Source organism: Octodon degus, unplaced genomic scaffold (assembly GCF_000260255.1).
Source record: "Octodon degus isolate 3935 unplaced genomic scaffold, OctDeg1.0 scaffold00051, whole genome shotgun sequence".
In the NCBI taxonomy this organism is placed as follows: Eukaryota; Metazoa; Chordata; class Mammalia; order Rodentia; family Octodontidae; genus Octodon; species Octodon degus.
Window position 1 is genome coordinate 9,719,396 of NW_004524627.1, and position 18,659 is coordinate 9,738,054.

Consider the following 18,659-nt stretch of genomic DNA (forward strand, 5'->3'; position numbering starts at 1 on the left):
AGCCTCCCAAGTAGCTGGGACAACAGGTGCATACCAACCATGCCTGAGTAAAGTGGAGAATATTTTAAAAGGACAAATAAGGCACGGAGTGTCTTCTGCTTTTTTAACTATTACTTTGCTTCCCTTTCCTCTGGAAAAGACTCCACACCACCCGAGCCAACAGGAAGAACAGTGCCTCAGCAGAGGTCTATCAGAGTTTCTACCTGGGTACCATGAAGCTCCAGTACTGATATGCATGTGGCAGGGACTGGGCCAACGCATTACACAAGGACCTGTACTGAGGCCTGCAGCCCTCTGATCCTTGCCTTTCTTACATCATACATTTGTTATCTTCTGTGAATGGTTCCAGTGTCTCTCAGTAAATCTGGTGTTATTAATACAACTCTTAACTACAGTTGAAGGGAACTCAATCTGAATCACTTGAAGTAGAAGAGAAGTTTATTGGAAAAAGCTCAGGTATCCCACAAAATTCAAAGACTTCAGTGATCAGCTGGCCTCCAGAACGGAATCATAGCTGGAGGGAGCCCACTACATTAGTTTTCCAATGTTACCAGGCTCCATTTCTTCTGACACTCACTAAGCTATATCCCCAGCCCAGTGATAGGTTTTGTAAAAGAGAAAGATCATTACCAAGAAGCAACTAGGTCTTAAATCTGCCTCCTTAATGATGGGACTAGGAATATTTATAAGAAGTACAAGGGAATGTGTTGGAGAGTCAAGGCTGTTAACATTGACAGGTATTACTGAGATGTTAGTTATTTGCTCTCATTGCCTTATCTGTTGATGTATCCTTTGTCTTTTCCTGCTGTTTTGTTCTTTATCCATTGACATTACTTGTTTCTTCTGTGTTTTTAGCTATGTCCAATTTGTTGTTTCTGTTGAGAATATGCTTACGTATTTCCTCTAGAGTTGGTTTAGCACTTATATATCTTGAGTAGGTTTTGGGGGATTTTTTTTTTCATGGAAATACTTTACTTCTCCATCTATTTTGGAGGGTATCTTTGCTGAGTAAGTATCTGAGTTGAAAGTTATTTGTTCTTAGGGCTTGAACTACTTCACTCCAACCTCTTCTGGCCTATAGGGTTTGTAATGAAAAGTCAGCTGTTTCTAGTTGGCTTACCTCTATATGCCATTCTTCTCTGGCTGCTTATAAAATTTGGGTTTTTTTTTTTCTAGTTATCTAATAATAAGTAAGGATGTGCCATGAGTAGCTTCTTTTGTTGTCATTATTGTTTGATATTTTGGGCTTTTTTTTTTTTTTTTTGTATCAGGGCTCAAACTCAGGACCTTGCGCTTGCCAGACAAGTGCTTATGCCACTGAGCTTCCCCCCCTCCCCGCCCTGTTTGATGTTTTGTAAGCATAGCTTACTTGTATTTAAACCTCTTTCTTATACTTGGGGATTTTTCTTCTATGACTTCTCTAAGAATATTAGTGAATCCATTTGAGCTATCTTCCAGTTTTTCTCTAATTCCAATTACCCTTAGATTGGTCTTCTTGCTGCCAGCTAGTAGCTGCTAGATAAACTTCTTGTCTGTATTTTCATTTTGGCTTCCTTGAGCTCTTTTGTCACTTCTTTATCCTCAATATCAGACACTCTGTCTTCACATTAGCCATTTATACAATGTATGAATTCTACACATTTTTGTATTTTAGGAATTTCTGACATCTTCTCATGAAATCCTTGTTGAATCTGTCATACAGTTTGAAATGTTTCAGTTAGCTTGTGCAGTTTTTTATCAATTTCCCTGATACTCACCTTGAACATACTGTGACGTTTTGAAATTTTAGTTCTTCTTTGCACTCACCTATTTTCTTCATCCCCTCTATGAACTTTTCATAGTATTCACTTCAGCAGCAGATATATTATGAATTTTTCTTAGATTTCTGCTATTTGTTTTCTTTTCCCTTTGTGGCCCCTTGCTCTGCTTGGAAGAGCTGGGGGCAGGGAATGAACAAGAGCAGCAACCATCTGGAGAAAGTTAGATGTTGCATAAAAACACAAGTTCTCTTGAAGGCAAGAATGTGTGTTTTGTTCCTTGATACAACTGCCTAGAATAGTGTCTGGCACTTAGAAGGTACCAAGATATGAAGAATAAAGAAACGAGTATACCTTACCATCACTTTGAATCTAAGGCTACAATTTCATGAATGATATTCAGCATTAATTCTCAATTCTGTTGATTCTCTGTCAATTCAGTAGCTCATTTGGGGATGGAGGAGGAGGTTACCAAAAACCTCACAGTTACACAGCAACAGTGTAAGTGAACAGCAGGTGAAAGAGCCAAGCCAACACAAATCAACCGACAAATCAAATGAGAATTATATTCTGGTAGAATTCCAAGTGGATGTGAGGACAAGAATGTTTTCCTCATTATCTGCGTCTCCAATACAGAGCATAGTACCTAATACAAACTAGATGCTCAAAATTGAATTAAACTGAATTTTATACCCAATGACTATCAAACAATTTGCTTTTTCTCTTTAGGGTCATAACTCAGTTATGTATTTATTTGTGTTTGTTTAGTGTCCAGCTATTCCACTAAATCATAAACATTCATGAAGGTTCATGTCTCTTATTGCTCTTATGTAACACACAGGAGGCTCTTAATATCTGTTGAATGGATTGAATGGATTCTCAAAGTTTATCCTTGAAATAATTGTATATTTGGAACCATAAGATCCTTCATTAGAAGGCATTTACTCACAAGTCCCCCAAATGACTGGCTTGCCATACATAAAGGTGAATGATAATAAAAGAAGTCAAATTATTTGGCATTGCAGTGATAACATAAAATGGTATCTAAATTGCTTGAATCTCCTTACTATTCTGCCATCTCAGCAATGAAACCTCTACAAAATGGATACCAGGCTAAGTATCCATTTGACTGTTTTGGTAAAAGACATGGCTCCATAACTGTTCAGGGGTCTCCATAAAGGCTGGCAATGTCAGGAAGTTTCATACTAACACCAAACATATGAGAATCATCATCCTAGGCAAATTAAGTCTATGGTTTTTAGAAAGTTGATCCATAATGATACATACAAAATGAAGCTCAATTTTAAGAAAGCCATGACCAGTTTGCTTAAAACTGCCTCTTTTGGCTGTTCTTATTCAATATCCCTCGCAAAAAAAAAAAAAAAAGACATTAATTAGATAAAAAGATTAGATTGAGCTGGGGGTCTACCCTTCCTGGTATAGCACTTGCCTAGTATGTGCAATGAGCTAGCATGGCAAAATCAGCCAACCAACCAACCAACCAACCAATCGATCACTAGCCCAACCAATGCTAGTGATAAAATTTCAAAATTTATGAGGATGGATGAAATCTGTAAATAACTGTATTCGGGAAAATATTTGAGGAGCAAAAGCATTCGTGACTCAAGTTCAGACTTCATACTAAAATAAACCCTTTAAAGTATGTTATAAAAACCAGAAACCACAACTTAGACATTTGATCATATTTAAAATATTTGACATGTATAATATGTGACAGCCAATGTGCTATCACATATTACACATGTAATGTCAAATATATAAAGTATTACTGTTAAATAAAAATGAAGTCAGTAGAAAAATAATTTTAAAACACTAAAAAGAAGTCACACTTCTACAAATGCCCCATGAACAAATGAAAGAAAATCAATACTAAACACTAAAGAAATGGTGTCCATCTATTGTAATTCAGTGTTATCAAAGGCAAGGAAATACTATGTGTTTTGTTTTTTGTGGTACCTGGAATCAAACTCAGGACCTTACACTTGCCAGGCAGATGCTTATACCACTGAGCTATCTCTCCAGCCCTCTGAAAATACTATATGAATGTGTGTAAGCAATACAAACGTCTAGCAACTGCCAAGAAAATGTGCAGTGTGGTTACACTTTCACATAGCTTTCTACTTTACATACAGGTTTCTACTACAAGAGGAAATTACTCCAATGCTGCAAGACATGCACAACATATACCCTTCTTATAATCTTAAAAATGTAGAAACCAAATGTCAGTAAGATTGAATTATGATGTGCACATTCTGTGTGCACAGTTATTGACTACTATGTAAATATTCATTTGATGTCATAGAAAGATGCCCAAGTCCTATAATTCTTTGCCTCTCCATAACATCAAATATACATTTACATAATTATTGGTAACTGTGCACCAAAAACATTAATGGATATTAGTGTTTCATTAACAGCAAGCAAACCAGACCAGAAAGTTCCAACACTAACATGAATTCTTTCTCTCCCTTCTTCTCCTCATCTCTGTTTCTGTCTCTCTTTTCTAAGGACTCATGTGATTAGACTGACCTACAGGAAATCCAGATCATCTCCCCCATTTTAAGGTCTATGGTCATAATGACACCTGCAAAGTCCTTTTATCATATAAAGTTATAAAAACACAGGTTGTAGGAGTTAGCGTGTAATAGCCATGAAAGAGGCATTATTCTGTGTATTACAATAAGACAGCCACGTATTAATGCTGAACCTTTTAGAACTTTCAAGGATACAAACAGCTCACTGTGCACCTATGCCATAGGTTCCCTGCCATAGCACTAAGGTATTCTATCTGATGGCTAAGACAAGTTGAAATCCTAGAGTCAGAATGAATTTGTTTCATGTAAGAATAAGAACCTAAAGACTGCAACCAAAGGAATAAAGGCTACAGTGACAAGATGTCAGATAGTGAAGGTGACACAGGAGGTAAATCAAACTCCTACAAAACACTGACTAGCTGCTAGGAAAGTCAGACCTTGCAGTGCTCCTAGATACATACTGAATATGTGTCCAGCTGACTCCACTGAGAATGAGTATGTCAGGTCATCATGACACAATCTATCCCACTCACTATCAAAGGAAGTCCAAAAAAAAAAAAAAAAAACCAGCACAAGAATGTACATACAAGAGTATAAGAAATGAGAAACAGAAGCTGGTTACCTATGAAGGAAAAGGTAAAGAAACAAGAGGTTGACCATGGTCTTACCCACTGGCAAGTAAAGTTATAAAAAAAAGGCTGTAAATGTCTTCAAAGTAGAACAGGCAGCTGAGAAAGCAGGCTAAAATTCCCCAAAGATCAATGGGTCCAATTCTGGCGAGGACACAGCACTATATTATCTCTTCTGTGTCATCACTGAAACATCTTTCCCCAGTTTTCTCTTTAGGCTGTCACTTGGAAACCAACCTTTAAATCAACACTAAAGCCCTACTCCACTTCACCTCTGCATTTTTAACATATCTAAATTAAACAAAACTTGATTTACCAGCCTTTTACAATTCCTTATTCCATATTACAAACCTCCTAGCTGTTTATAACTACACATAAAATTGTGGAAACTTCTTTACTTCTTTGCATGTCTACAGAACATATCATTTTATGATTTTAAAATTGTTTTAAATAGAATTCTTCACCAGACAGAAAAATCACAAATATCAATAGCTTTTAAATGTCCTGATGGAGTTTGAAGTTTTTCTTTTCTTTTTTTTTTTTTATTGTGGAACTGAAGATTGAACTAAGGCCTTTACACTTGCCAGGGAAACACTTATTCCATTAAGCCATCTCTCCAGCCCCTGAAGTTTCTTCTTTAACTTGTTTTCTCTGTAACACATTTATCTGCTAAGAAATGCCAAAATCAAGTGGGACTCAATATCCAAGGCTTTAAAATCATGAAGTTGATATAATACCCAAAACTGAAGCTAGGAATATAGCTCAGTAGTAGAGTACTTGCCTAGCATGCACAAGGCCCTTGCTTTAATCCCTTGAACCACACACAAATAAAAGTCAAAATGGGATATCTATTGGAAACTGGTAGTCTATTAGATCCATTCAACTATAAATTAAAGAACTCAAATGTTAACTACTACTGACTTTTTTAATACAAAGCATATAATGCTACAGAGAAGAAAGTATCAGCCTTGCACAAAGAATATCGGAGGCCATATATGCACATGGATGAGGCAGGAGAGTGTGTAAGTAGCTTTAGCTGGTGGTTTCAGCTTTCCACTCTCTACAGCACTGACTTTCCTTTCTCCCAAAATTTCAGAATTATTCTTACCAAGATTAGTTACACCCTATCTCAACTTCACTGCATAATTTTTTACTACCTTTTCAGCTGCATGCCACTGATTGCTCCCTCCTTGATAAATTCTTTCCTTGCCTTCTCTAATGCATGTTCTTACAGTTTTTTCCAAACATCCTAATTCATATTTCCAAGATCCTAAATTCAGATTTCTTACTCAGTTCTACTACTTATAAATCACTAAGTTAACTGAACATACATTGTTGGTGTTTTCAGCTTCCCAACATGAGTTGTAATCGCTTTGAAACATGTCACATATTATCTCCTGCGTCTCCCTTCAAGAAGTAGAGCTTCATTTTCCTTCCCTTGTGAACTGGACTTAAGATTCTTATTTCTACTACTCTGTGGTATCTGTAAAAGTGAGATCAGGGCTGGGGAGATGGTTCAATAGAATAAGCGCTTCCCTGGCAAGCGCAAGGGCCTGAGTTCAATCCCCGGTTGTGCCAAAAAAAAAAAAAAAGTGAGATCAGAACACAAAAGGCACTATGGTTTTTCCCTTTGATCGCATTTTGGGATGAGCTAGCTTCATGTTACACGGCACTTAAGCAGTCTGGTAGACAGGCTGTTACAGTTTGTGTCTAGGTGTTCCCTCAAAGTCTCATGCAGTCATTGAGGCAGATTTCTAGAGTTTGTGATTAATTTATGATCCAATGCTGGGATTATGGGTGTGAGTGCTACATCTGTCCCCACCCTGGGGCTGATAGCTTGAATACAATATAGGGAGAGAGAGAAGCTTGTTAGCTGCCTCTTCTGATCTTCCCTTTGTTTTCTGCTGTTTTCAGCCATTATGAACTTCTACCCTCTGCCATACGCCACTCTGCCTTGGAGCCAGAAGTATGGACTGAAAACTCCACTAGCGGTGAGCTAAAGAAACCATTCCTTCCTTAATTTGGGGTGTCAGGTATTTGTCCAGCAACGAGAAGAATAACTGAGACACAGGCTGACATGATGAGAAACTGTAAGCCACCTCAGAAGTGGGTTTTTCAGGCTTAGTGACATTGAGTACCAGAGCCAACTCTCTAATCAGCTCCCAAATGTTCAAAAATCACTAAGTTTTGATATCATCTGTTATGTAAAAATAGGTAACACACTAGTATAACTAGATAACACTAATAGTGCATATCCTTTCTGAAATACAAAGTGTTTTAAATTTCTGACTTGGCCCCCAAAACTACAAATGTCAATGTTTTCTGACTAATCACTGGAGGGCATTCTTCAGAGTTAATTTTTAAAATATTTTTTGTTTTTAAATTTTTATTAATACCTGTTTGAAGTACATAATGATTACATTCGTCATGGGGAGTTTGTACATGTACCTGACACATCTTAATTCTTTTTACTTCTTCCCTCCCTTCAATTTTTAAGAATCAGAGGGGAGAAGACACTCTCTCAGGCTTTCACAGAGAGCACATTGGCCAAGCAATGGCCGTGACTCATCCACATGGCTGACACTGACAAAGGTTCTACAATCTGAGGTACAGGATCTCAGGACAAATCCTGAGGGCATTTCACTGACCTTCTCAGACCAAAAAGCTACAACTCTTGTTGTATAGGTCTTGCTTTACCTTGGTCTTAACCATCCAGTAGAAAAGTATGAAGTCGAAATATAAGAAATAAAGCCATGCTGTTAAGTTGAGCTGTGGGGGACTCAGGTCAATTATTTCTGACATTGCCAGTTAAACAGAAGACCCAATGCTATTATGCGCTACTGGACTCTTTTAGAATATTTTGCTGAGTTTACACACCTATAATATTCAATAACAGAACTTAGAAAAAATGGGGTATACCGATGAATGTCCATTTTGTATCTGTGTATTCAAAGAGGTTGGGATAGATATATAGTTGCATTCTCTTAATGAATAGAATGATTTGTTCTAATGGTGTTTGTAAATAGGATCACAAGTCCGCATCTTGTACAGCAATTAACCACTAAGAAGAATATATGCAGTGTATTATTTGTTGAAACTGTACTTCCGATTTGATTTGAAACTGTCTCATTGCTGTTTATCATTAAAACTTTGAAAAATAAAAAATAAAAAAAAAAGATCAGCTGTAATTATAACTTTTATCGTAATTTTAAATGGTTTATGACACACTATTCAGCATTTCACTCCCCACATATTTCAACTACCAAACAAATATCTGACCTAAGCATTTTGTGTTTTTCTATATATAAATTATCTTGTACAGTCTCTCTCCCTGCCTCTCCTTCTCCTCTTTCTCCTCTCCAACTAAGAAATTCCAGGGATAAGCAAACTGAGATATACTATCACTTGACCAAATTCATACAGTTAGTAATTAATAGAGCCAAGACTTAAACTATACAGTTTCAAATCACTATTCCTCTCTCACACAGCATGTTCTTCTGATCACACTTTAAAAACATTAAAATAGGTAGAAGGTCTTAAATTCACCCACATGGTTAGATGATCTACTGCTTGGCTGAAATTACTTTCCACAGTATTGGCTAAATATCAGCACTATCTTATGTACTGAACAAAAAATGTATTATACACATTACACACACACACACACACACACACACACACGCAATTTTCTTTAGAGGATGGCCCAGCTGGCAAACACAAACTGCAAGATTCCAGTAAATTCTCTAAAGTTAGCTTTATGTATATACTGTTATGTCCAGATATATAATCTACACATTGGTTCTTTATGCCTATATTCTAAAATGATGAACACATCTTCTTCTAGTATGAGAGAAAAATCAAAGCCCAAAACAAAACAAAAAAAATCAGTGGTAAATTTTTATTAACTTCCATTGACATTTTCAATTTCGTCTGCCAAGTTCTTATTAACTTAATATAAACCTACAGGTACTTCTTAATACCACAGAATCATGAAGACTTGCAGTTATCAGTGTTGTATAATAATTAAAACATTCATCCAAACAATTAACAAGTTACTTCACTGAAAAAGAATATTCTGAGGAGTGTTTGAAAAACTCTTTACAAATAGTGACTGATACATTTATTATGCATTTGGTACTGGAGATAAACACTTCTTATATAAAACATAGTTTTAATACACTGCTCTACTAATGAGGCTAGTTATTAGATATAATATATTTAATACTAAAGAATAAAGCTTTATCTTCATATTTATTTTATTTATAGGAATCTTATCCATGAAGAACTTTGTGTCCAACAATAAAAAGCAGGTATACTGCAAGTCCCATTCTGCATGAGAAGCAGAAAGAACCCCGACACCTGCAGTACACACTCTTTACAGAGATGGTTCTGAGCAACAGAATGAAATGCAGACCAAATGTTTGTAAAAGTCTGTGTACCTATGTGATAATTAACATCTCCATACACTAAAAAGAAAAAAAACAATACCAACCACAGTATTTTCAAAGATTATAGCACATTTAACACCTTCAGCCACCTACAGGGTTCTGAGATCAGATTGGCAACTGAAATTTCACATCTACATGGGCTTGCTTGGCTAACGTCACTATTTCAGAGAGCTTTACAACCTGAAAGAAAAGAATAGTGTAATTTAGTCTCTATTTTCATACATTGCTAAATTCAGAATTATAGATCAATGCAAAAATCAATGCACAATCTTTTCCATTTCAAATTTCAAGACTACTCTAATGTGGTAATAAGTCAAAAAATTACATTCTTACAAGGAACTAATACAGGACAGTGAAGTCTAGTATTCTTCATAACCTAAACTTCACTTTCTGATAAAGACACAGATGAATAGGAATACAGCTATCTTAACTAAGTTTTGCTTATCTTAAAGATAAAAACAGCATCTTTGTTAGATATGCCACAATTTGGAGCACATTTAAATAAGAATTTATTTTGAAAAATTACACAACCTTAACCTCTAATAGTGGGACTGGAGTTTGGGTATAATGGTATTTTACTTTCTATCATTGAGTTAACAAGTACTAACCCAAATACCAATGCCTTCTATAATCTGAGAATATCTACCTGCTTCTACGCAAAACATAAACATGTTTGAAAGACAAAAAAACAAATTCAGCTTCACTGTTTCCCAGAAAAGTAGTTATTAAAAATGGTTTGGGCCAGGGCTATACCACAATGGCAGAGTGCTTGTTTGCCTATGTGTGAAGCCTTAGGCATGATACTCCCACTACAAAAGAAGGATGATGGTTTAGAAATTAGGATTCTTGGATTCAACCCATCATTCTAATGGTGCTATACATGACTTTGAAAAATTAACTTATCTACCCCATTACCTCATACATAAAAATGGAAAATTCTGTCAACGAACATATTAAATGAGATAATTCTTAAAGAAAACCTTAATATGCACATGTAAATCTCAAGTAATAGCATATGCTAATATATTTAGTATCTTTACTATCATAATTTCCCTAAGTAAAAAAAGTTCTAGTTAGTGTTACGTCTTGGCAGAACCAGGAATTGAACTCAGGCCCTTGCACTTGCCAGGGAAGTGCTTATTCCACTGAGCCTGCTCCCCAGCCATAGTGTTACTTCTATAACAAAAAACAAAACAAAACATTCCCAGTCAGTAAAACTCACTGCAATTGCAATTTAAGTCAATTGTACAGTTTTTAAAATCTTTCTTTCTTGTTTTCTTTAATTTGATGCAGAGTCTCACTACACAGTTCAGACTCATAGTGACCCTCCTGTCTCAGCTTCCCTAGCACTGTAATCCCCAGCACTGGGATTACTGGAGTGTGCCACCACGCCAGGATTCGGGGCCAGTACAGGCCCAACTCAGGTTCTTGCACTTGCCAAGCAGGCACTTAGACCACTGAGCTATCTCCCAGCCCCCAACTGCTCACTTTTATCTCACTATTCATTTAATCAAAATCCTACTGATTTTTCTCCTTTATCCAAGGCACTAAGCTTTTCTTAATTCAGGGTTTTGTTGTAAGCAAGTATCATTTTCAGAGGTGAATTATAACCTATTCACTAACTGTGCCTCACCCCGTACCTATGATACAAAACCCTACTATGCTTCATTTCATCTCCAATTTATACCACATCTCAATGTCATAATAGGCTTTCGGAAACACTTTCTCCCTACCATTCTTTTGCTCAAAATCCTTAACTTTAAATCTTCAATCTTTAATTTTGAGTATATATTCTAATGTTAACACATATTTTCTCAAAGACATTCAGACTGCTATTATTCTTGTGAAAAAACACACTAATTCAACAAATCTCAAGGGAATAGACTTGATTAAGCCATTCAGTACCAAAGACTACTCACTACAACGGGAGAAGGAAATCAAAAGCTGTCATCTACAAGCATTTCTGTAACTACTATGAAGTGTTCTTTGAGATTTATTACTTTAAAGAAAAAGAAAGTAAAGTACATGGTACCATTCATCTGAAGTACAGGAGGGCTTCTCATACATGCACAAGCACACATGGAAATTTTGCTCATGTTTAAAAATAAGCATGAGTTTTTGGATAAACCAAAAACTACTTTTTAAAAAATGATGGCCTATGGGAAAGATAAACTAACAAGTAATACAAAAGCCAGATTTCTGAATACATCATTTTATAATATATACTTTGTATTCATGCAATATAAAACAAACGATCTTGTGTTTTGTTTTTTTTTTCAACCAGGAATCGAACTCAGGACCTTGTTTTTGCCAGGCAGGTGCTATGCCTCTGAGCTATCACCCTGGCCCCAACAAAAGATTTTGTAAAAAAGCAACACTTAAAAAAAATAAAACTATATTAAGCCAGGGTAAAACATAAGAACTATTTCACATGAATTTTAAAATCCAGTTAAGTTATGAGAAATACAACAAAAGACAGAAAACTGCTTTTTTAAGCTTCTTTCAGTACTTAATAGTGTGGGTACGCTATTGTAACTTATTATACCTGTATCAGGAGACAAAGCAAACAAGTAATTATAGTATGGCACAGGAAAAGTAGGAACACCTCAGGTAAGGAAATAACTGTACTTTGGGATTTGCAATGGAAATACCAGTATGAACCTATGCAATTTAGTAGACATGAATATCCAAAAGCCCAAATCATGGCCTCTAAACACTATTTGCCTCATTCCAAATCTGAGCCAAAACTGTAAAGATGAGGCTGAAACACTTCACATTATTTCATTATGAAATATTACTTCATAATAATTAAATATATGAAAGCAGACCAGAAGGCATGTCAGAAGTACTCAAGAATCAACTTGAAGATGTTCCTACTGACCAATGAAAAGACAATTGGAATCAGTAACTGAAATGAACTGAACCACATCAAATATGTTTAATCCATAAGTTCAAAACAGCACATCAGCAGAGTGGACAAATATGAATGTGTTTGCACACACAGATGGCTAAATACAAAAACAAGCAAAATACAAAAAAAAAGAAAACACCAGGTCACCTTTATAGGGCAAACTGAGCAAACTTATTTTGAAGACTCAATCATTAAAATAAACAGTAAGGCAATTATCCTGCTTTTCCTATAGAAAATGTACTTCACACAATAAATAGTTGATTTGGGAGATTATGTGTTTTAGACATATAAAAGAAGGATTGAAATACAATTTCTTTACTTTGCAACCATAAATGAAATGCTGCATCTAAGATATGACCATCAACAGTTGCTAGTTTAAAAGATAGTCTGACATTATATACCTCCTTACTAGGTAACATCAACTACGAAGTATTATTGTTCTCAAATCTAATATTGATCCCCCATATCTAGTATGAATATATTCGTTACTAGAGAATGAACTGCCAGCTTAAAGGATATACAGAGAGGAGAGGAACAAACTAAATGAATGATATCCAAAGGACAAACATTCAAAAATCAACACTATGGGCTATTACATCATCTGTGCTTTTTGATCCCCTCTCCAAAATTTCTAACAAACAATAATAATTATCTTTTATAGATATATGATAAAATGTATGATACATCTGGAATTTACTTCAAAATAAGCTTGGAAGAGAAAGCAGGTAAGAATACAGCCGAGATCAACTAGACATTAGTGGACCACTGTTTAAGATGGATCACAGGCATAAGATGCTATCAATGGTATTCTCTTCACCAAACTTGAACTTCTTAATGTTCATGTTTAACTCTGTAATGTCTAAATTTAGTAAAAATCTTGCTTAAGACATTTTAGCCAAGAATCATTCCTTGTTTGTGATGCTTCTTCATAGTAATTTTCCATCAACTCATTCCCATCTACTGACTCCTAAGGAATTCCCACTATTCCTTGTTGTACCCAAGAGTTGAGTACAATCTTTCCTACTGCAAAATCTTGCATCTCATTAGGCTCTGTACTACTGCAATTATCCTCCTGAAGAGTCTGCCTTACCATTTTATAAAAACTAATAGTTCATTACTGTACAATACAGTACCTAAAGCACTATTAACAGTACATTATTTAACTTGCTGGTTCATATTAGAGTTTAAGGTTTTATATATTTTTTATACACTACAAATTTGTTCTTAGATTAGCACAGCTCATTTACCATTCTAGCAGCTTCATCCAAGTCATCACAAGCAAGAATTTTAAGCCCACTGTCTGCTATCAGTGCCTTGGCATCATCAACTCGTGTACCTAGAAATGATTTAAGAAAATATGAGTATTTCATATGCATACATAAAAAGTATTTAAAATCTTTGCCGTTAACACAGTACTGACAGTTCAACACAGAAGTACTTCTATCACTTAACATTAACACTTCTGAACTTATACAAAAGCCTGACATTACCTTGCAAAATATTTGATCTTACCATTCTCATGATAATTAAGGCAAATCAGAATTCCACATAAGTCACAATTAATAAAAAAGTATCAAATTATACCGGCAAAACTATGAACATTCTTGCCCCAATTTTGTAATTTTTTAAAAAAATACAGCTTTAAAAGTTCATACTATACAAAGGGTTTTCTGGAAAGATAACAGTAAACAGCAGAGAAAGAGCTAGTCGAAGATTTGGTGTCATGACACCACTGGAATATAAACAGTATGAGGAACAGAAGGGGAGAAGTGGGTCCTGAACCCACGGAGCATCTGAAGGGAAAACTGAAGCTCACAGCAAGAGCAAAGACAAACTTCAACAAGGAAGGAGGCAACAGGTACCACATTCTCCCTAAATCAGGACTCAATGCATGAGAGAAGTAGTTCAAACCTGATGACACAGGGTGACTGCTGGCAGCCCCCAAAGGCCTGTACCAAAAGACACAGTGGGAGTCCACGGACTGACAGACTGGTGACTGGTGTGGACTCAGCTGTTCAGCAGGAAAGGGTAACTGGCTAAGAGACATGTAGGAGGAGGCAACTGAGTTCAGAACTCAGAACAACTGCTGGTTCCATCCAGCAGCTCCCAGATGAATTCAGGCCAAAGAAGGTATGCTGGCTGCTGAAGGCTGAGCAGCTCTGGTTCCAGACTCATAGCCAGAAACTGGCCTAAACTTCGGGGGAAATAAGGGTTCAGGCTTATTAAGGTTATCCACTAACCTCCCAAAATTATTGCTGGCTTGCTAGGATAAATCAACACAGATCTATAATCTGTCTCCACACATTGCCTACCAGTGACAGCACAGAAACACCCTAAAGTAGATTTTCTCTTTTTCTTTCTCGCCCCCTTTCTTTTTTTTCTTTTTTTTTTTTTTTTTTTTTTTTTTTTTTTTTCGGGGGGGGGGTCATTGTTTGATTTTATTTTTATGTAAATGTGAAAGTGGTTTCTAGTTTTTTTTGTGGTTGTTCTATTCTTCCTTCCCTCCTGTCCTCTGCAAGTTTCTCCACGTTTCATGATCATTCTTTGTCCTACAGCTATGCTTTTAATCTCCTCCTCTTCCTCTTCTTCTATTTCTCTATTTTTTCTCCCCAACCCCCTTTAGATTTTCTCTCCTGAGGGTAAAATTGGCATACTGAGAGTTTACTTACTGGTTTGTTTTAGACTTTGTCTTATAACCACAAATCTAATTCATATAGTTAAAGGTGGCAAATTAATGGTTACCTCAGTTTGGAATTTCCAAGGCTGTATCTGATGTTACTGTTATCACTGATTGCACAACTTTAGCCAAAGTGACAGACATTCTAAATAGCTATTCTTCCCAGGATATCAAGACTGAGACTGCCTAAAGGTCATATAAAATCCCATGGGCCAGTCCTTAGAAACCAGGGGCTGAGCCAAGCAGGCAGCAACTTCCCATCCTCAACAAATGGAAAAAATTGAAGTAAGACTCAAAATCCAAAACCTGGAAAATACCTCTCAGAATTAGTTATTTCCTAAGCACTTTAAAGCAATAAAGCTACTTACCACAGGTAATTTATAACCATCAATGCAAGAAATTAAACTAAAAAATAAACGGAAAATGACAAGAAACTTAAACAAGGGCAGGGGAGATAACTCAGCGGTCTAAGTACATGCCTAGCAAGCACAAGGACCCAGGTTCAATCCCCAGTACTGCATGCAATGTCAGCCCTAGGACCCTGGACACACTGTGCGGCCACCAAAACTGGGCATGGTGGTACACGCCTGTAATCCCAGCATGAGAGAGGCTGAGATAAGGGGATCTCTACAAGTTGAGCTGCATAACAAGACTTTATACCAAAAAAAAAAAAAAAAAAAAATGAAACTTAAGATGTAACCCCAGCCACTCAGTTCACCAAGGGCAAACCCAAGGTGCAAAGATGTGAGACAATTCAAAAGTTACCCATCTGACCTCTCTGATGGTACTAAAAAAGCAGATGAATAAGGCTATAGGAAAAATCTAAATCAGAAATCATTCTTCAGATAACTAATTTTTCAGGTCACCACAGTAAAAAGCATGCTTAGTGACTCTAGAGCAGACACAGATTGAGAAACAAAAATAGAGAAACAGGAAATGATGGAAACCATGAATGCCCAATATACAAAAGAAATGGATCCATAAAACATACTCAAGAAGATGTCCAGAAGAATAAAACTTTCACTGAAACTGTATGCAGCAGAATAAACCAATGGGAAAACAGAATCTCAGATACAGAAGACAGGATTGCAGTTAGCAAATATAAAAAGAAAGCTTTCTTAAAAATAGCAAGAGACCACTAGAAATCAATCCAACAGCTGCTATGTGATGAAAAGAAGAATAATATGAGATTGATTTGGCATCAATGAAAAGGCAGGAGATAGCAGAAATGATAGAAAAAAACCTGCTTACAGACAACATGGCAGAACACTTCCCTAGCAGGGAAAAAAGAATTTAACACACATAAAGGAAAGGCATACAGAACTTCAAGTAGCCATGATAAAAAAATTTAAAAATCTACAGCAAAGCATACAGTACTCAATATAATACTCAAGAGTGCCAAAATTCAAAACAAGAACAGAATACTAAAAGCTGTTAGAGAAAAGAAACATTACCTATAAAGGAAAACTCATTGAATCACAGCTGACTTCTCAACACAAAACTGTCAAAGTCAAAAAGAACTTGGGGTAAAGTATTTCAATCCCTAAAAAGAAAACAACCTCCAATCAGAACTGATGTATTCTGCAGAACTATCTCACAAAATTGGAGAAATAAGATACTTCCATGACAAAAAACACCTGAGGAAATTTATGAACACCAAGCCAGCTTTACAAAGTATTCTGAAACATATTCCAGAAAGACATAATAGTGTGCACAATTCAGTAGCATACCTCAATATAAAGTCAATACTCAAAAATCAATAGCCTTGCTGTACACAAATAACAAACTCAGAAAGAAATTAGGAAAACAACCCCTTTTACAATAGCAGCCTTAAAAATGAAATATCTATGAATGAATTTTAATGAAGGAAGTAAAAGACCTCTAAGTTGAAAACTACAGTACTCTGGGAAAGGAGGTTGAGATTAAAGAGGATATGAGAAAATGGAAAGATAGGAGCCAGGGAGATGGCTCAGTAGAATAAGCACTTCCTTGGCAAGCGCAAGGGCCTGAGTTCAACCCCTGGTTCTGTCCCAAAAAAAAAAAAAAGAAAAAATGGAAAGATAGCCCTTGCTCATGGATACAAAAAAGCCAATACAGAGATAATAGCATATTTCCAAAAGGGTTACACAGATTTATTGCAATTCTGATCAAAATTCCAAAAGCATATCTCACAAAATTAGAGAAAATGCATTTGGAAGCATGAGACCCAAAGAGCAAAAGCAATTCTAAACAACAAGGGCAAGGCAAGTGGCATCACACACTCTGACTTGAAATTATAAATTACACTTCAAAGCTAGTAGGATTAAGGAAAAAAAAAAAAAAAAAGACCAAGGGATCAATGGAACAAATTAAAAGATGAAAAAACAACTTCAAACACACTTAGCCATCTTATCTTTGACAACGGAGCCAAACACATTCACTGGAAGAAGGATAGCCTCTTTAATAAATGGTGCTGGAAAAACTGGTTCTCCACATGCCAAAGATTAACATTACACCTACCTCTTTCATCGTGCACTATATTAAATTCAAACAGATCAAAGATCTAAATATTAAGACAAACACTAAATCTACTGGAAAATTGAGTAAGTACGACTCTTAAAGGAACTGGTAGAGGCAAAGACTTTATGAACAAAATACCATTCACAGAAGAACACAAAAAAATCAGCAACTGGGATCTCATCTTACTAAAATCCTATGGCACAGCAGAGGAACCAACAGAGTAAAGAGACAACCCACAGTGTGGGAAAAATCTTTTGCCAGCTGTTCCTGAGACAAAGCATTACTACTTGGAATATAAAAAGAACTTAAAAAAATCGGATTCGCCAAATTTAAAAACCCAATCCAAAAATGGACATCTGAGATGAATATGCACATCGCAGATTAAGAAATACAAAGAACAAATCAATGTATGAAAAATGTTCAACATCACTGGTCATTTCAAAGATGCAAGTTACAACAACACTCAAATTCCATCTCACCCTGCAAAGAATGGCTATCATCAAGAAATCAACCAATAACAAATGCTGGTGAGTCTGTGAGGAAAAACAAATGCTTCTCCACTGTTGGTTGGAGTGCAGACTGGTACAACCTCTGTGCAAATCTATGTGTATCTTCCTCAAAGAGCTAGGACTAGAGGTTCCATTCAACCCAGATATTCCTGTTCTTGGTATCTTCTCAAAAGAATTAAAAACATCATATCACAGCAATGTATGTGTGCCCGTGTTTATAGCGGCAGTTTATAATAGTCAAATCTTGGAAACAGCACAAATGCCAATCAACTGGTGAATGGATAAAGACGATTGTGGGTTTTTTTATACAATGGAGAACTAGTTTGTCACAAAAAAAAAGGATAAATTTGAGACATTTATAGCTAAATGGATGCCCCTTGAGACCATACTCTTTAAGTCAAATAAATTGGACAGGTGTAAATTACACATTGTTTCTCTGGTGTGAGAAACCAAAAGTGTAAATAAGAACCAAAATGTGTAAAAGGTATTGTGAAATACGAAGAAAATGTTCCAACTGGGAGCAGAACAAGGGAAGGGGAAGTTAAAAAAGGGGGAAAAATGAGAAAAGAACGCAAAAATGGAAACATGGCCTTTGTAAATGGGAGGGGATCAGAGGTTGAATGGAGGATAGGATGACAGGAGAACGGGAAAAAAGAATCAAGTTATATCATGTA

General features: G+C 36.1%; 1 protein-coding gene across 1 annotated transcript in view; it reads right to left on the reverse strand.

Moving 5' to 3' along the window:
- Positions 1 to 8,825: 8,825 nt before the first annotated feature.
- Positions 8,826 to 18,659, reverse strand: part of Sucla2 (succinate-CoA ligase ADP-forming beta subunit) — a 58,126-nt gene continuing 48,292 nt past the window's right edge. Inside the window, exons 10-11 of the mRNA XM_004633084.2 lie at positions 13,548 to 13,636; positions 8,826 to 9,569 (exon numbers count right to left, since the gene is read on the reverse strand). Of these exons, the coding sequence (XP_004633141.1) occupies positions 9,495 to 9,569; positions 13,548 to 13,636 (164 nt within the window). The 3' untranslated portion in view covers positions 8,826 to 9,494. The remainder of the gene's footprint in view (positions 9,570 to 13,547; positions 13,637 to 18,659) is intronic.